General features: G+C 42.8%; 1 protein-coding gene across 2 annotated transcripts in view; it reads left to right on the forward strand.

The window, feature by feature from the left end:
• The window catches only part of map3k10 (mitogen-activated protein kinase kinase kinase 10), a 33,383-nt gene that overhangs the window by 13,763 nt on the left and 6,497 nt on the right, over positions 1–13,123 (forward strand). For both annotated transcript variants that reach the window (XM_007549476.2, XM_016670214.1), the window contains exons 2-4: positions 8,846–9,026; positions 9,273–9,421; positions 12,827–13,002. In XM_007549476.2, the coding sequence (XP_007549538.1) occupies positions 8,846–9,026; positions 9,273–9,421; positions 12,827–13,002 (506 nt within the window). The remainder of the gene's footprint in view (positions 1–8,845; positions 9,027–9,272; positions 9,422–12,826; positions 13,003–13,123) is intronic.

The following is a 13,123-nucleotide window of genomic DNA, read 5'->3' on the forward strand; positions in this document are numbered from 1 at the left end:
TGCTGGATCCGGGACTCTGTTGATGCTTGAGTGACTGGGTCTGATTTTACCCAATCCACGACATCTTCACCAGCAATAAAATGTTTTTAAGTTTCCTGTTGCTCCAACTTTAATTGGTCAATATTTAGAACGATGGACCAAACTACAACCATGGCAGACTGCAATCCTAAAACGCCGCAGATAGTTGACGTCATCGTCATCCTTCTGATTGTCCAGCTTAAAAATCAACCAGGGAACTCGTGTTCAATGGGAGAAAGCCCAGATTGAGCACTGAAGGGAGATGAGAATTGAGCAGAATTTTGTGGGAAGCCAATAAGCAGGCTAGCCAAACATTTTAATTCAGGATTTTCTATTAGAGAGAAGAATTTCAGCTAGAGGTCCAGGTCCTGAGGGAGCAGAGCAGCTGTTAGACCAAACCCGACTGTATTTATGATATTCTGGATTAGCTTTATGCCCGATTTAAAGAGATCGACAACTTTCAAAATGTTCCACTTTTGTCTTGCCAGTAGGCAGTGGATTTCCCAAGAGTCTTTGGGATCTTCATGATGTTTTTGGCAAATGTGAGATGGGACTTTGAGATCTCTTTGGTCTGCTGAGCTTTTGACCTTGCTTAAATCCTGAACTGTGACCTTCATCGAGACGTGAAGCATTCAGTGCTGTAGTTGATGCTCCCAGAGAAACTCCACTGAACTCTTGGCGTGAGTGCATTATCCACATTTTCTTGTGAATAATGCCTCTCATTGTGGTTCAGAAATGGTATTTTAACACTGTTTCCAGACTGATAAAAGGTCAGTCGCTTCTTCCGATCTCTTCCTGAGTTTCTTTAGATCAGGATTTTAACTTGCTTCATGTTGTCAGAAAGATTCGATTTTTATAGTTTTTTGATTTTACATGTCAGACATGGAAAATTGAACTAACAAAATATGATTAATTAACCATTTAACCATACGGGATAATTAGGAAAGCAGTCATATTCTTAGACAGGACCAAATGAAATTGGTTGAATGGCACATTTCGTAAGTGCTTGAAATATCGTGGTTAGGCATTTAACATGAGGCTAATTTGTGTGACATTATTACGGCAATAATATGAAAAAAGCTGCAGTTACTGAACAAAAAGAAAACAGCCAGGAAGGCGAGAAGACTGAAGGAAGCTGGAGGAATTCCCACACCCGTAAAAACTTCTCTCATATTCATACCACCCACACACACGCACGCACGCACAGATAGCTGTACCCGACTTGTACAGCTAATTTAATGCAGCCATCTCTTCTGAAAGCGAGCCCGCCTGGTCACACGAATCTGGCAGCTGCGTTTTGTGCAGCGACAAAGCTGGTGGCTGCGGGGGGAAACCGTGCTGCGGAGCGGCCCGGGATTAGAGCCTCTGAGGCCCGTGGTGGTCGGAGCGGGAGCCAAGCCGAGGTATCGATGACATGGGAGCGCACTCACTAAAGCTGTGGTGTCAGAGCAGGAAAATCGAAGGCATGCAAAGGATTGGATGCTTTATTTTTTAACCCAAATGAAATGTTTAAATCCAGTCTGCACTTGTAATAGGTTCTTTATTTTATTTTATTTTTTATTTTTTTTATGCACTTATTGTGTGTGTGCATGCATCATAACTTGAGTGAAGCACACACGTAGGGAGACAAAGAGGCTTAGTGTGTCCTGCCAGGAAAAGCACCAAAGCTTTCCCTCCAGTCATCTCTCTTATCTTCGCGACGATGGCATCTTTTCGTCCGTGCATTTTGTCTTTCTCACACAGATTGTGTCCTTTCTTACCTCGTCTCTCCTCTCATTTTTCTTTGTTTTTTTTCAACCTTTACTTTTTGCTCCTTTCTCCTAATATTCAAATGTTCCTCTTTGGCTCCTTCTTTCTGTAGCTCCCATCCCCATCCTTCATCTCACACCGTCACTGTTGCTGCTGCTTCATCCTGTCGTTTTGTTCAGTCACCATCCCTCTCTGAGTGACTCCTTGTTTTTTATAAGCTCTGCTCAGTCAAGCTTAGCCAGCATCTCCTCCCATCTCTGCTTCGTGGGGTGCTGTGATTGTCGTTGGGCTGACAACAGCTGCAACAGCGGACAGGAAGGGGGTGGGGGGGCTGATGATGATGATGATGATGATGATGGTGGAGGGATCTCTTTTTTTGTTTTCTTTCCTAAATCCTGTCGGCAGTGTTCCACACGGACCTCCTCTAGTGCCTGATGATTTCTCATAAACCAGAGTAAAAAACATTTCATGATACTTAAGTTCATTTCAAACTCTGGACTGACTGATGTATTTTAGATCAGTCATTTAGGGGGGAAAAACAGGTTGCATTTCTCTTGATACTGGACATGTAAATATCTGGCGTACTGACGTGGGGGTTAAACAACAACAACGGAAAATGTCAAGGGGAAAACCTGCGGCGTGTCCCTCTGACCGGGACAGCGGGACACATCGGGGAAGGAAAGCAGAGGAGTGGATCCTCATAGGGGCATGAGGGCGCTCAGGCCTCAGCCGCCTCCTTTCCTCCCAGTCACGGTCTTGGTTTGTGACCTACACCTTGTTACCATAACAACAAGTTAATGACACAGCAGTCTGGACTGGATCTTTTTTCCTAAACAACACAACTCAAATGTGAAAACGAACTGCTTTAGTGGAAGTTAACCACCGCGGTTTGGGTCAAGACTGAGCGGCGTTGTGCCGCTCGGTGGCGCAGACATTTGCATGCATCTACTTCCTCCTTACTCCAACATGAATAGGAGTGGGAGCGGACATCACCTTTCCTAGATGAAATCTTCAGCTTGGCTTTCTTCTAAGAAGCTCAAAACGAATTAAAAAAAAAACTGAAAAGGAGATTGGAATGAAAAAGTTAATCTTGTGTATTTTGGTGTTGGGATGAACACCAGGATATCTCTGATATCCTTACATTGATGGATAGATTTTCATTTAGGTTTACTCTAATCTTTAATTTTGTCTGTGTTTATGCCTGCTTGCTGCTTTTCAGTGGCCCAGCCAGAGTCATGACTTGCTGATATTTGACTTTTTCTCCGCAGTCTGAACGGCCCAATTCTGATCTTTTCACAATCCCCCCCCCCCCTTCCCCCCCACAAAAAAAATCTAAAGATTCCTTACAAATATTCCTAAATTAGTGCCACAAAATCTATGATTTTGATGGCAAACCCCCTTCCCCCCCAAAACAAACAATCACAAAATCCTGGCTGGACTGACCAATGTGAAAAGATATTCAGTATTATTTAATACTAGAAAAACTCACTGAATGCTGAAACAAACAGCTTTTTATTGATATTTTGACACTTTAATGGCTCTTATCAATACATTCTTGCACAACCGGCCCTTTAGGAACATTCGGATTTTTGATACGGCCTAAAATGAAAATGAGTTTGACAGCTCCGCAATAGAGCGACAGGAAATAAAACATTCAAGTGAGGTAAAGCGACATTTGCTTGGCCTTTGTAAACATATTTCTGCAACAGGCTTGCTGAAGATGGTCCAGTTTGGATTGTCATCATCACTCCTCAAACAACACTCATCCACCTGCAGCGCTGGATCAGCTGATCCCTGCCCGAAAATCTCTCTGCTGACGGCTCAGCGGGCCACGCCCAGAGCTCAGCTGACGGCGCTGACATTGTTTATTTAAGGCGAGGCCTCGCGGAGAGATGGAGAGAGGAAGAGGGTGGCACTTTGCCTAGGCTGCTCAGAGATGAAGTGGATATTTGTAGAGCCACGGTTAATCATTTAAGTCAGCTAAAAAAGCACATTTTTAGCTATTTGTCGCTTATTTTTTCATCATGCATCATGAGTTTTTGGAAACTTGCTCAGAACTGGCATGATTTGTTGGGGTTTTTTTTGGTAATAAACCCTTTTCAGGCCACGCTCTGTCGTCCTCTATCTGCATTCCTCTGCTGTGTAAAGTGTGTGTGTGTGTGTGGGCCGGGAGTTACCGTGTCACCTGTTCCCAAAGCACTGACTAACCAGCGCAGGAGATTATTAGTGAGATTAAAGTTCAAGTAGTCAGTGGTCCATGGGTGTTTGAACATTTCCCAATCCTCAGACAGGGTCAGAGTCCAAGGATTTAGGGAGGAGCGGCGGAGGAGACAGCAGCAGCAGGGAAGGCAAACAACCCACTCTGCTCTGCTCCCCGAGGCTGCAGAGTTTCTGATAGCTGATCAATACATGCAGTCATGTGAAAAAGTGAGGGCACATCCATAGACATGAGAGACATGCTCCCATATTGATGTCCAATCTCTGAATCAGCCCTAGCTTATTTCTCTGCCTCAGTTTTTGGTTTATTTAACATTTAGCTACTTGTAATTTTTCTCTTCACACAAAACTAAAACTGCATACTTGCTAAATCATTTTGCTAGAGCTGCTTTCCCGACGGTTAAGGATGCACCGGTGTGAAAATTTAGGGAGATATCGATATCTGATATAGATTTTGCTGCTACGGCCGATAAACGATATTTACATTGTATCCATTTCATTACCTTTTTGAAACCTTAAAAAAAACGAGCACTTTCATTCATTCAACCATTATTTAATCAGGAAACCTATTAAGAATGGGTTCTTATTTACAATAACGACCTAACAGGGAAGGAAAACATGTAGTGGGACAAACAGCTCATCACCACTTTGTTGACTTCACTCCATGGTGCTACATCGCTATCACACGACCAAACAATACAACATGATCAACCGCTTCTTCTGACCCTCAAAAACAAGAAAAAAATAAATATTGGTTGTTAATATCAGCCCAGTTTTATTCATCCTACCGATACGATATGCTAAAAAAAACTAATATCGGCCGATACCGATGTTGGCTACGATGTATTGTGCATCCCCACAGTTTGCAGAGTTTTCCTTTGAATAGGGAGGTTTCTGTGCCTCCAGTTTCAGTCTTGCTGTGGAGTCATCCACGTTAATCCGTTAATCCATAACCAGTCTGAACTGATCACTTCAGTGCTCAGTTTACTACTTACTGTACACAAAATATCAGTATCTCAAAGAACTGCCTGAACTGGTGCGCTATATTTGGTGATACTAGCTGCCTAAAAGGTTGTAGGAGGGCATTAAAATTTTCTGGTAATTTAGAAACTAAAACTAAGTTGTTTCATTGGTAAAACAAGGTGCAGGGAAATGTAACTTTTTTTCATTGAGATGGAAATAAATGCATTTTCTTATTCCCCTTAGTTAGTTAGCTAGCTGCTTAAAGTTAGTTAGCTAGCTGCTTAAAGTTAGTTAGCTAGCTGCTTAAAGTTAGTTAGCTAGCTAACTTACGTTTTTAATAAACCCAAATTAGCCTTTTATTATTTGCTAGTCATGTTTTTATCACCAACAGGATTACATTTCTTACTAATATCAAGTAGCACAAAATAATAATGTGATTTAATGTTAGCTTTAAGGTTTACCGATAATGAGAATGTGCGAAATATGTGGCTAGCAACACATGGTTTTGTGCTTTAGGGATTGTAAAAACTACATTTCTTGTTATTTCTCTCAGCCTACTTTGAGGTAACATTTCCAACAGCGCTCATAGTGCATCGTTTAAAAGCCACGATTTCCCAGAGGTCGTTTTTTTTTTTTTTGGCTTGTTTATTCCTCCTTCCTCTCGGAGGCTTTATGTCTACGTTTCAAAGCCATCCGCTGAGCCGATCTGGAAGAAACGCTGTCAGGAGGGAAAACCTGAGGCTGGATGATTGAACATGTGCAGGTGGTGTTAACTAGCAGCACAGAGACGATCTGGGAGCAGCAGATGATGACTTACATCACAGAGCCACAGTGGGAGCTAAGTCATTCAGTTTCTGTTTCCATTCAGTTTGTTTGTGTTTCTGTTTGTGTAACTCGCTCCGTTTTCCTACCCTACCTTTCCCTTTTTGTGTATGTGTGTGTGTGTGAGTGTCACCCTCTGCTTGAAGTTTTTCTCTTAAACTGTACTGCTTCATCAAGCAAGCCAGGAAAGGAGGAATCTTATGGAAAACAAACCCATATGAGGATTTCTGTTGTCATGTCTCCCTCCAGCTGCTGCTCCTCTGAGACACTGTCCACTCCAGAAAGACAGCTGTCCCTCACAGTTATGACAGTATCTGAACAGAAAAGATGTCCAGAGGAGGACTGGCGCTTATTACCTCTGGAAATATTTTCTTTTTGACATTTTAAATGCTTTGTGGCTGTCCAATGTTCCAGTGGTCAGGGTTGATTGGGAAGATGGATGGAGGTAAATATCATGGAAACGTGTTGGGAGACTTGAGTCGAGTGCAGAGGTTCACCTTCCTGTATGTAACCACGCTAACAGCCAAAACTAGAAACGTTTCAGATCACAGAATGTGTATGTGTTACATGACGGGCCTAAATTTAATTGAGATTTAAAATTCTGTGTTCATTGACTTAATTCTGACTTATTTTTGAGCCGTTTCACAAAGAGGAATGGTACAGAAAAACTAGTGGTGGAGAAATACCCCCCCAAAAATGGTAAAAATTACAGGAAAAGATCCTGATTTTGGGGACTGTACGCACAAAACATCTTTTGGATTTTTCGGGGTAAAAACTAAAAAAATCACATATGGTTTTCCTTCCGTTTTACATGTTTGTCCAACATTATTATGGTCTCTCTCATAAAATCCTAATAAAACATGCTGATGTGCTTGATCTACACGGGAATGTCACAGTTGCCGTTTAGTCTGAAAGCAGAGTTGGTCCGTTCCTTTCCGTCTCTACCGTTCTCGTGCCGTCAGTCGTTTATCCCAGCCTGTCCGGTTGTTGTGACGACGGTCGCCGTCGTATTGACTGTGAACGGACGCTCAGTGTCATCAGCCAACGAATGGTCAGACTTGAGTGTTTCTGTTGACCTTTAGCCCCTGTGACGGGCGGCAGAGGGAGAAGCATGAAGCTCCTTACGAGTCGCAGGTTACCATGACAACCTGTTGTTTAGATGGGGCCGGGCAGCTCGTGTGGGACAACTGAAATATCTCATTTATTTTGGTTATTTGGTAAAAGAAAGAGGAAGAAATCGACTGAATCACGTGAAAGTGTTGGCTGAGGCGTCTTTTCAAATAGACGCTACAAAGTAAACAGAGAGTAGATTTCAGAAATTTTAGTCTGTATTTACTCAGATGATGTAATGTCACAACCTTTAGTCATTAAATCTTTCCTCGGGGAGCTATGAATATATTTTTGACGGGCTTGCAGCAGATCCGATGTGTCATTTCACAAGGAAGGATTTCTTATCTGACCACATACCGATAAATGAAAGCAGCACTGATGATTGTAATTTTGCCATAGATATTTTTTTTTTGTTTGCTATTTTTTTTTTTCTACCCTGAAATTAAGAAATTTATTTTCCATCAACCTTTTATTTTAAAATGCACATAAAAAAACATTGATGGAAACACAGCTTAAAAACAAAAACGGCTCGTTTTCAAGGCACCGAGACATTAAAGAAAGAAAACATCATTTTTGTTTGTTTGTTTTTTTCTTTTTTATGCTTTTAGAAGCAGTGGAGACGTGATGGTAGTAGAAAAATGTGCAAAGAGAGAATTTTAATGAAGCATTTTTCTGTTTCTGTCATTTAGTTTGGTTCTTCTGACTGATGATAAAGAGAAGACTGTAACAACTTATGTTGTTATGTTGTTATCTTATATCTGATAAACGATATAAGCGTTGTTGAAGCTGGAAGTCGGTGTCTTCACTCAGGAAGCATTTAAAACCTTCATCCGCAGACATAACATATAAAATAGAGGTGGATCTTGGCACCAAGTTGGCTAAATAAATAATTGATCAGCATTTCCTGACCTGAGATCAGTTTTCTGTTGCTGAAACTGGTCTCCCAGCAAACCTGCGGGCAGAGAAAAGCAAAGAGCCACACCTTCCATCATGTGACAGCATTTTCTGTGTGACTGTGCAGGAGTGCATGTGTGTAAACAATAACACGGCTCTGTGTGTGTGTGTGTGTGTGTGTGTGTGTCTTCTTGTTTAGCCGCCCTTTGCATATGCCTGTAGATAAGTGAGAGAGAGAGAGAGAGAGAGAGCTTCCCCCGCCTGACTTCATAAGAACTGTGTGCACTCCAAACATTTCCATAAGCCGGCTCTCACACGGAAACGGAGGAGGAAGTCACACAGAGAGGGACAAAGACGGGGAGATCAGCTGAGTGTGTGACTTTCAGAGGGAGGCTGTGTGCGAAAGTGACAGAAACGACTCTGAAACGCAGCTGGACTGTCGAAAACACACCTGGAGCTTACTGCATACGGATAAATATGCTGTAGAAATGACACATAATCCTTTTATTTTTATTAAATCAGACTGAACTTGACATGTTTTTGGTCACTTTATTTCTGTATGTTAAATGCCTGAATAATAATCTAGAAAAGTAGTTCTTATTTTCCTAAAATGTAGAAGTTTTCATATATATTTATGTTTGAATAGTTTAAGGGGGCAGTATTATGTATTTTTAAGGAACATGATGCCATTTTATAGCATAATCAAATTGTTATAAAAATGTTGTGTATATCAAATGTGACTTTCAAGAAATTTGACTTCTTAATTTAACGCCTTGAGATTGAGCCTCTGATCACAATCATTTTGTCCTGAGGTCTGTACTATCATTTTGCAACAAACTACGTCCATCTCTGGGACACAGAACCCGTCCCCTTGCAGAACATCATGTTTTCAGGCATTTGTAGAGATGCACAGATAAACACGTAGCACACATAACTTTTAAAGTCATTGTATTCATTGTCCAAGTATCATCTTCTTATTTTTTTACACTTCTTTAAAGCAGCAGAGAAAAATTTTCTGTGGCATTAACTACTGAAACCAAACGGCTGATTTAATCTGTTTGCTCTTCCTCAGTCCTCATCCTGCAGCCGGTGGAGCGGGACGACCTGAGCGGCAAAACCCTGAAGATCACAGACTTTGGTCTGGCCAGAGAGTGGCACCAGACCACCAAGATGAGTGCAGCGGGGACTTACGCCTGGATGGCGCCGGAGGTCATCAAGCATTCTCTGTTCTCCAAGAGCAGCGACGTGTGGAGGTAACGGTGTCCGTCCGTCCGTCCGTCCATCCGCCATGTTTACAGGACTATTCAGTTTGGAAAACCGCAAATTGCATCCTTCCACTTCATGAACCACTTTGTGTTCAAAACTCCCATCAAATACCAATAAAATAAACTCAAAGTTCAGGAGATATGAAAAGTCATGCAAGGTGTCGTACTTACGTTAAAACCGTCACTGACCGCTTCTCTCTCTCTCTCTCCCTCCCTCTGCGCCTTGTTTTGCAGTTTCGGCGTGCTGCTGTGGGAGCTGCTGACCGGAGAAGTTCCTTACCGGGAGATAGACGCCCTGGCGGTAGCTTACGGCGTTGCCATGAACAAGCTGACACTCCCCATCCCTTCAACCTGCCCTGAACCTTTTGTTCTGCTGCTGAGAGGTAAGCAGGTGTTGCTGGAACAGAGGGTGACCCCCCGCCCAGAAAAATGTCACAACGACAGCTGGCTGTGAACAAGTAAAACACAAACATGTGGAGAGCATTGTTGCAGATGTACGCTGTCTCTGTTTGAGGCAGAGCTTGTGCCTCTGGTTTTTACTTTACACCAGTCATTCAACCCGACCTTTAGGGTGCATTCACACCAACCCTGTTTAGTTCTAATCAAACTCCAGTTTGTTTGTCTGGAAAGTCCGGTTCGTTTGGTGAGGTGGGAACACGCAATCGAACTCTCAAAAAAGTGAACTCTGCTTAAAAGCCTAGGTCTCGTTTCGGTTAAATGAAGTGACTGGAGTCCCCTCCAAAAGCAGGAAGTGAACTAAAGGGCAAATGCGACCAAACAAAATTCAAGAGTCTGGCATTACTGGGAGAAATGGTCCTTTACCAGAGAAGAGAGAAGAGAAATCGTACAACTGTTAAAATCTGACGCCACTCCAGTTTTGTTTACATTTTGTGAAGAAGGAAGTTGAACTTCAGTGGTTCTTGGTGCAGCGCCACCACAGGTGAGGAGGGGAACAATCTTTTCAGTTAGTTTGGATTGGTTGTGGAAGCGAACCTCATCAGCTGTAAATGTAGCAAATGTCGCAATTTTGATCCCCAATCCAACCGAGTCTATCAGACTATCAGGTATGAAAACACACCAAGATGCCGCCAGTGATGTAGGGAATCCGTCCAGCTGCTAACCATGACCTGACTGTACTGGAGGCCTTTGAGCTTGCAGCTGGTAAATCTACAGCAGATTTTGTTGCATTGCACAGGAGCTGAGGATAAGAGTTAGCGTTGGTCTCCCTGTAGTTTTACGTCTCCTGGGTCTTTTGCTCCTCGAAGCCCCTCTGAACCGTGGTGGAGTATCAGCCGGCTCTTGTTTCACAGTTCAGTTCATCCCTGCTTAAATACTCGCCTGCAGGATAAACTTGACCTGAGGTGCTCTACCTTAAGCACAGGTGAGGAGGTTTGAGGACAGGTTTTAACTCTAAGAAAGAAAAGAGAGTAGTTTCTCCTAAAGCCTCGGCTCTTTGCTCCTCTTCTTCTGATCCATGCTCTTCCTTTAATCGCCTCTCCTGTTCATCATGTCTCCTGCCTCCTTTTATCTATGTCACGTAGTTCATCTCTTCTAATAAACAAGCACCACCTGCTGTTTTTTTAATTTTTTTTATTTGAAGCTTTACTTGTTAAAAACTGCTCTTCATTAGACTCTCTTTGTAAACCTAACATGCAGCAGATGTTCATGTTGTAGCGTTGGACTGATCAGTTTGTGGATCTGTACTCATGGTAGGTATGCAGCATGTTGTCTGTAACTCTGTTCTGGCTCATCATAGTCGCCATATGCTGCCACCATCTTGCTGCCTTCCCCTTCCCTGTTGTCTGCTGCGACTGCCAGGAGTGAAAACCATAACCAGTCCAACAATCCACCGCTCTGTGTTTGTGCGTTGTGTTGACAGCTGGGCAGTGTGACGGGGTCTCTGGATACGATTTTTCATTTCATGTGGTTTACTCAGCTCAGCGTTTTGTTAACGAGCGATAAAATTTGAGTTTGTCGTTTCACCATGACCATGTCCATTTAGAGCGTAAACGAGATGGAAAAACACTGGCGGCTTCTTAATTTTTATTTTATTTTATTTTTTGGATAAATCATATTTTGCCAANCCCTCCAAAAGCAGGAAGTGAACTAAAGGGCAAATGCGACCAAACAAAATTCAAGAGTCTGGCATTACTGGGAGAAATGGTCCTTTACCAGAGAAGAGAGAAGAGAAATCGTACAACTGTTAAAATCTGACGCCACTCCAGTTTTGTTTACATTTTGTGAAGAAGGAAGTTGAACTTCAGTGGTTCTTGGTGCAGCGCCACCACAGGTGAGGAGGGGAACAACCTTTTCAGTTAGTTTGGATTGGTTGTGGAAGCGAACCTCATCAGCTGAAAATGTAGCAAATGTCGCAATTTTGATCCCCAATCCAACCGAGTCTATCAGACTATCAGGTATGAAAACACACCAAGATGCCGCCAGTGATGTAGGGAATCCGTCCAGCTGCTAACCATGACCTGACTGTACTGGAGGCCTTTGAGCTTGCAGCTGGTAAATCTACAGCAGATTTTGTTGCATTGCACAGGAGCTGAGGATAAGAGTTAGCGTTGGTCTCCCTGTAGTTTTACGTCTCCTGGGTCGTTTGCTCCTCGAAGCCCCTCTGAACCGTGGTGGAGTATCAGCCGGCTCTTGTTTCACAGTTCAGTTCATCCCTGCTTAAATACTCGCCTGCAGGATAAACTTGACCTGAGGTGCTCTACCTTAAGCACAGGTGAGGAGGTTTGAGGACAGGTTTTAACTCTAAGAAAGAAAAGAGAGTAGTTTCTCCTAAAGCCTCCGCTCTTTGCTCCTCTTCTTCTGATCCATGCTCTTCCTTTAATCGCCTCTCCTGTTCATCATGTCTCCTGCCTCCTTTTATCTATGTCACGTAGTTCATCTCTTCTAATAAACAAGCACCACCTGCTGTTTTTTTAATTTTTTTTATTTGAAGCTTTACTTGTTAAAAACTGCTCTTCATTAGACTCTCTTTGTAAACCTAACATGCAGCAGATGTTCATGTTGTAGCGTTGGACTGATCAGTTTGTGGATCTGTGCTCATGGTAGGTATGCAGCATGTTGTCTGTAACTCTGTTCTGGCTCATCATAGTCGCCATATGCTGCCACCATCTTGCTGCCTTCCCCTTCCCTGTTGTCTGCTGCGACTGCCAGGAGTGAAAACCATAACCAGTCCAACAATCCACCGCTCTGTGTTTGTGCGTTGTGTTGACAGCTGGGCAGTGTGACGGGGTCTCTGGATACGATTTTTCATTTCATGTGGTTTACTCAGCTCAGCGTTTTGTTAACGAGCGATAAAATTTGAGTTTGTCGTTTCACCATGACCATGTCCATTTAGAGCGTAAACGAGATGGAAAAACACTGGCGGCTTCTTAATTTTTATTTTATTTTATTTTTTGGATAAATCATATTTTGCCAACAAAAATAATAAAAATAATGACGTAGGCTGTTATTTTAGGAAGGTAACAATATATACCAGTATATTAAAAAAAATAACAGAAAATGAATTAAAACAAAACTCATGTCTACCAGTCCACAAGTAAAGATTACGTTACTAAATGTACAAACTAAACGACTACTCTGCTGCTTAAAATGAGCAGGATTACGAATGTTTCTGGTGTCTACAAGAGCATTTTAAAGAAGCAGAACATCGTCAGCTGTCACAAAGCACATTAGTGACATTTAATCTGAAATGGTTAAATAAATAAAGCCGCCACCTCAGATGGCAGCAGCTTCTCTCACGCCGTCCTGCTGTGACCGTCTCTACCTGTCAGAGTGCTGGAGCTCCAACCCCCGCGACAGGCCGTCCTTCACCAGCATCCTGCGGCGCCTGCAGGCCATCGAGCAGTCCTCCATGTTCCAGATGCCTCTGGAGTCCTTCCACTCGCTGCAGGAGGACTGGAGGCTGGAGATCCAGCAGATGTTTGACGAGCTCCGGGCCAAGGAGAAGGTGAGGACGGTGAAACCAGCCAACCTGATACTGCAGAGCTGGGTACTCAGTTACATTAGTAAGTTTTTTTTGGTTAATTGGCTCTTTGGAGTATTTTTGCCACGCAGTAGTTTCTGTTTTT

Source organism: Poecilia formosa, unplaced genomic scaffold (genome assembly GCF_000485575.1).
Source record: "Poecilia formosa unplaced genomic scaffold, Poecilia_formosa-5.1.2 Scaffold31, whole genome shotgun sequence".
In the NCBI taxonomy this organism is placed as follows: domain Eukaryota; kingdom Metazoa; phylum Chordata; class Actinopteri; order Cyprinodontiformes; family Poeciliidae; genus Poecilia; species Poecilia formosa.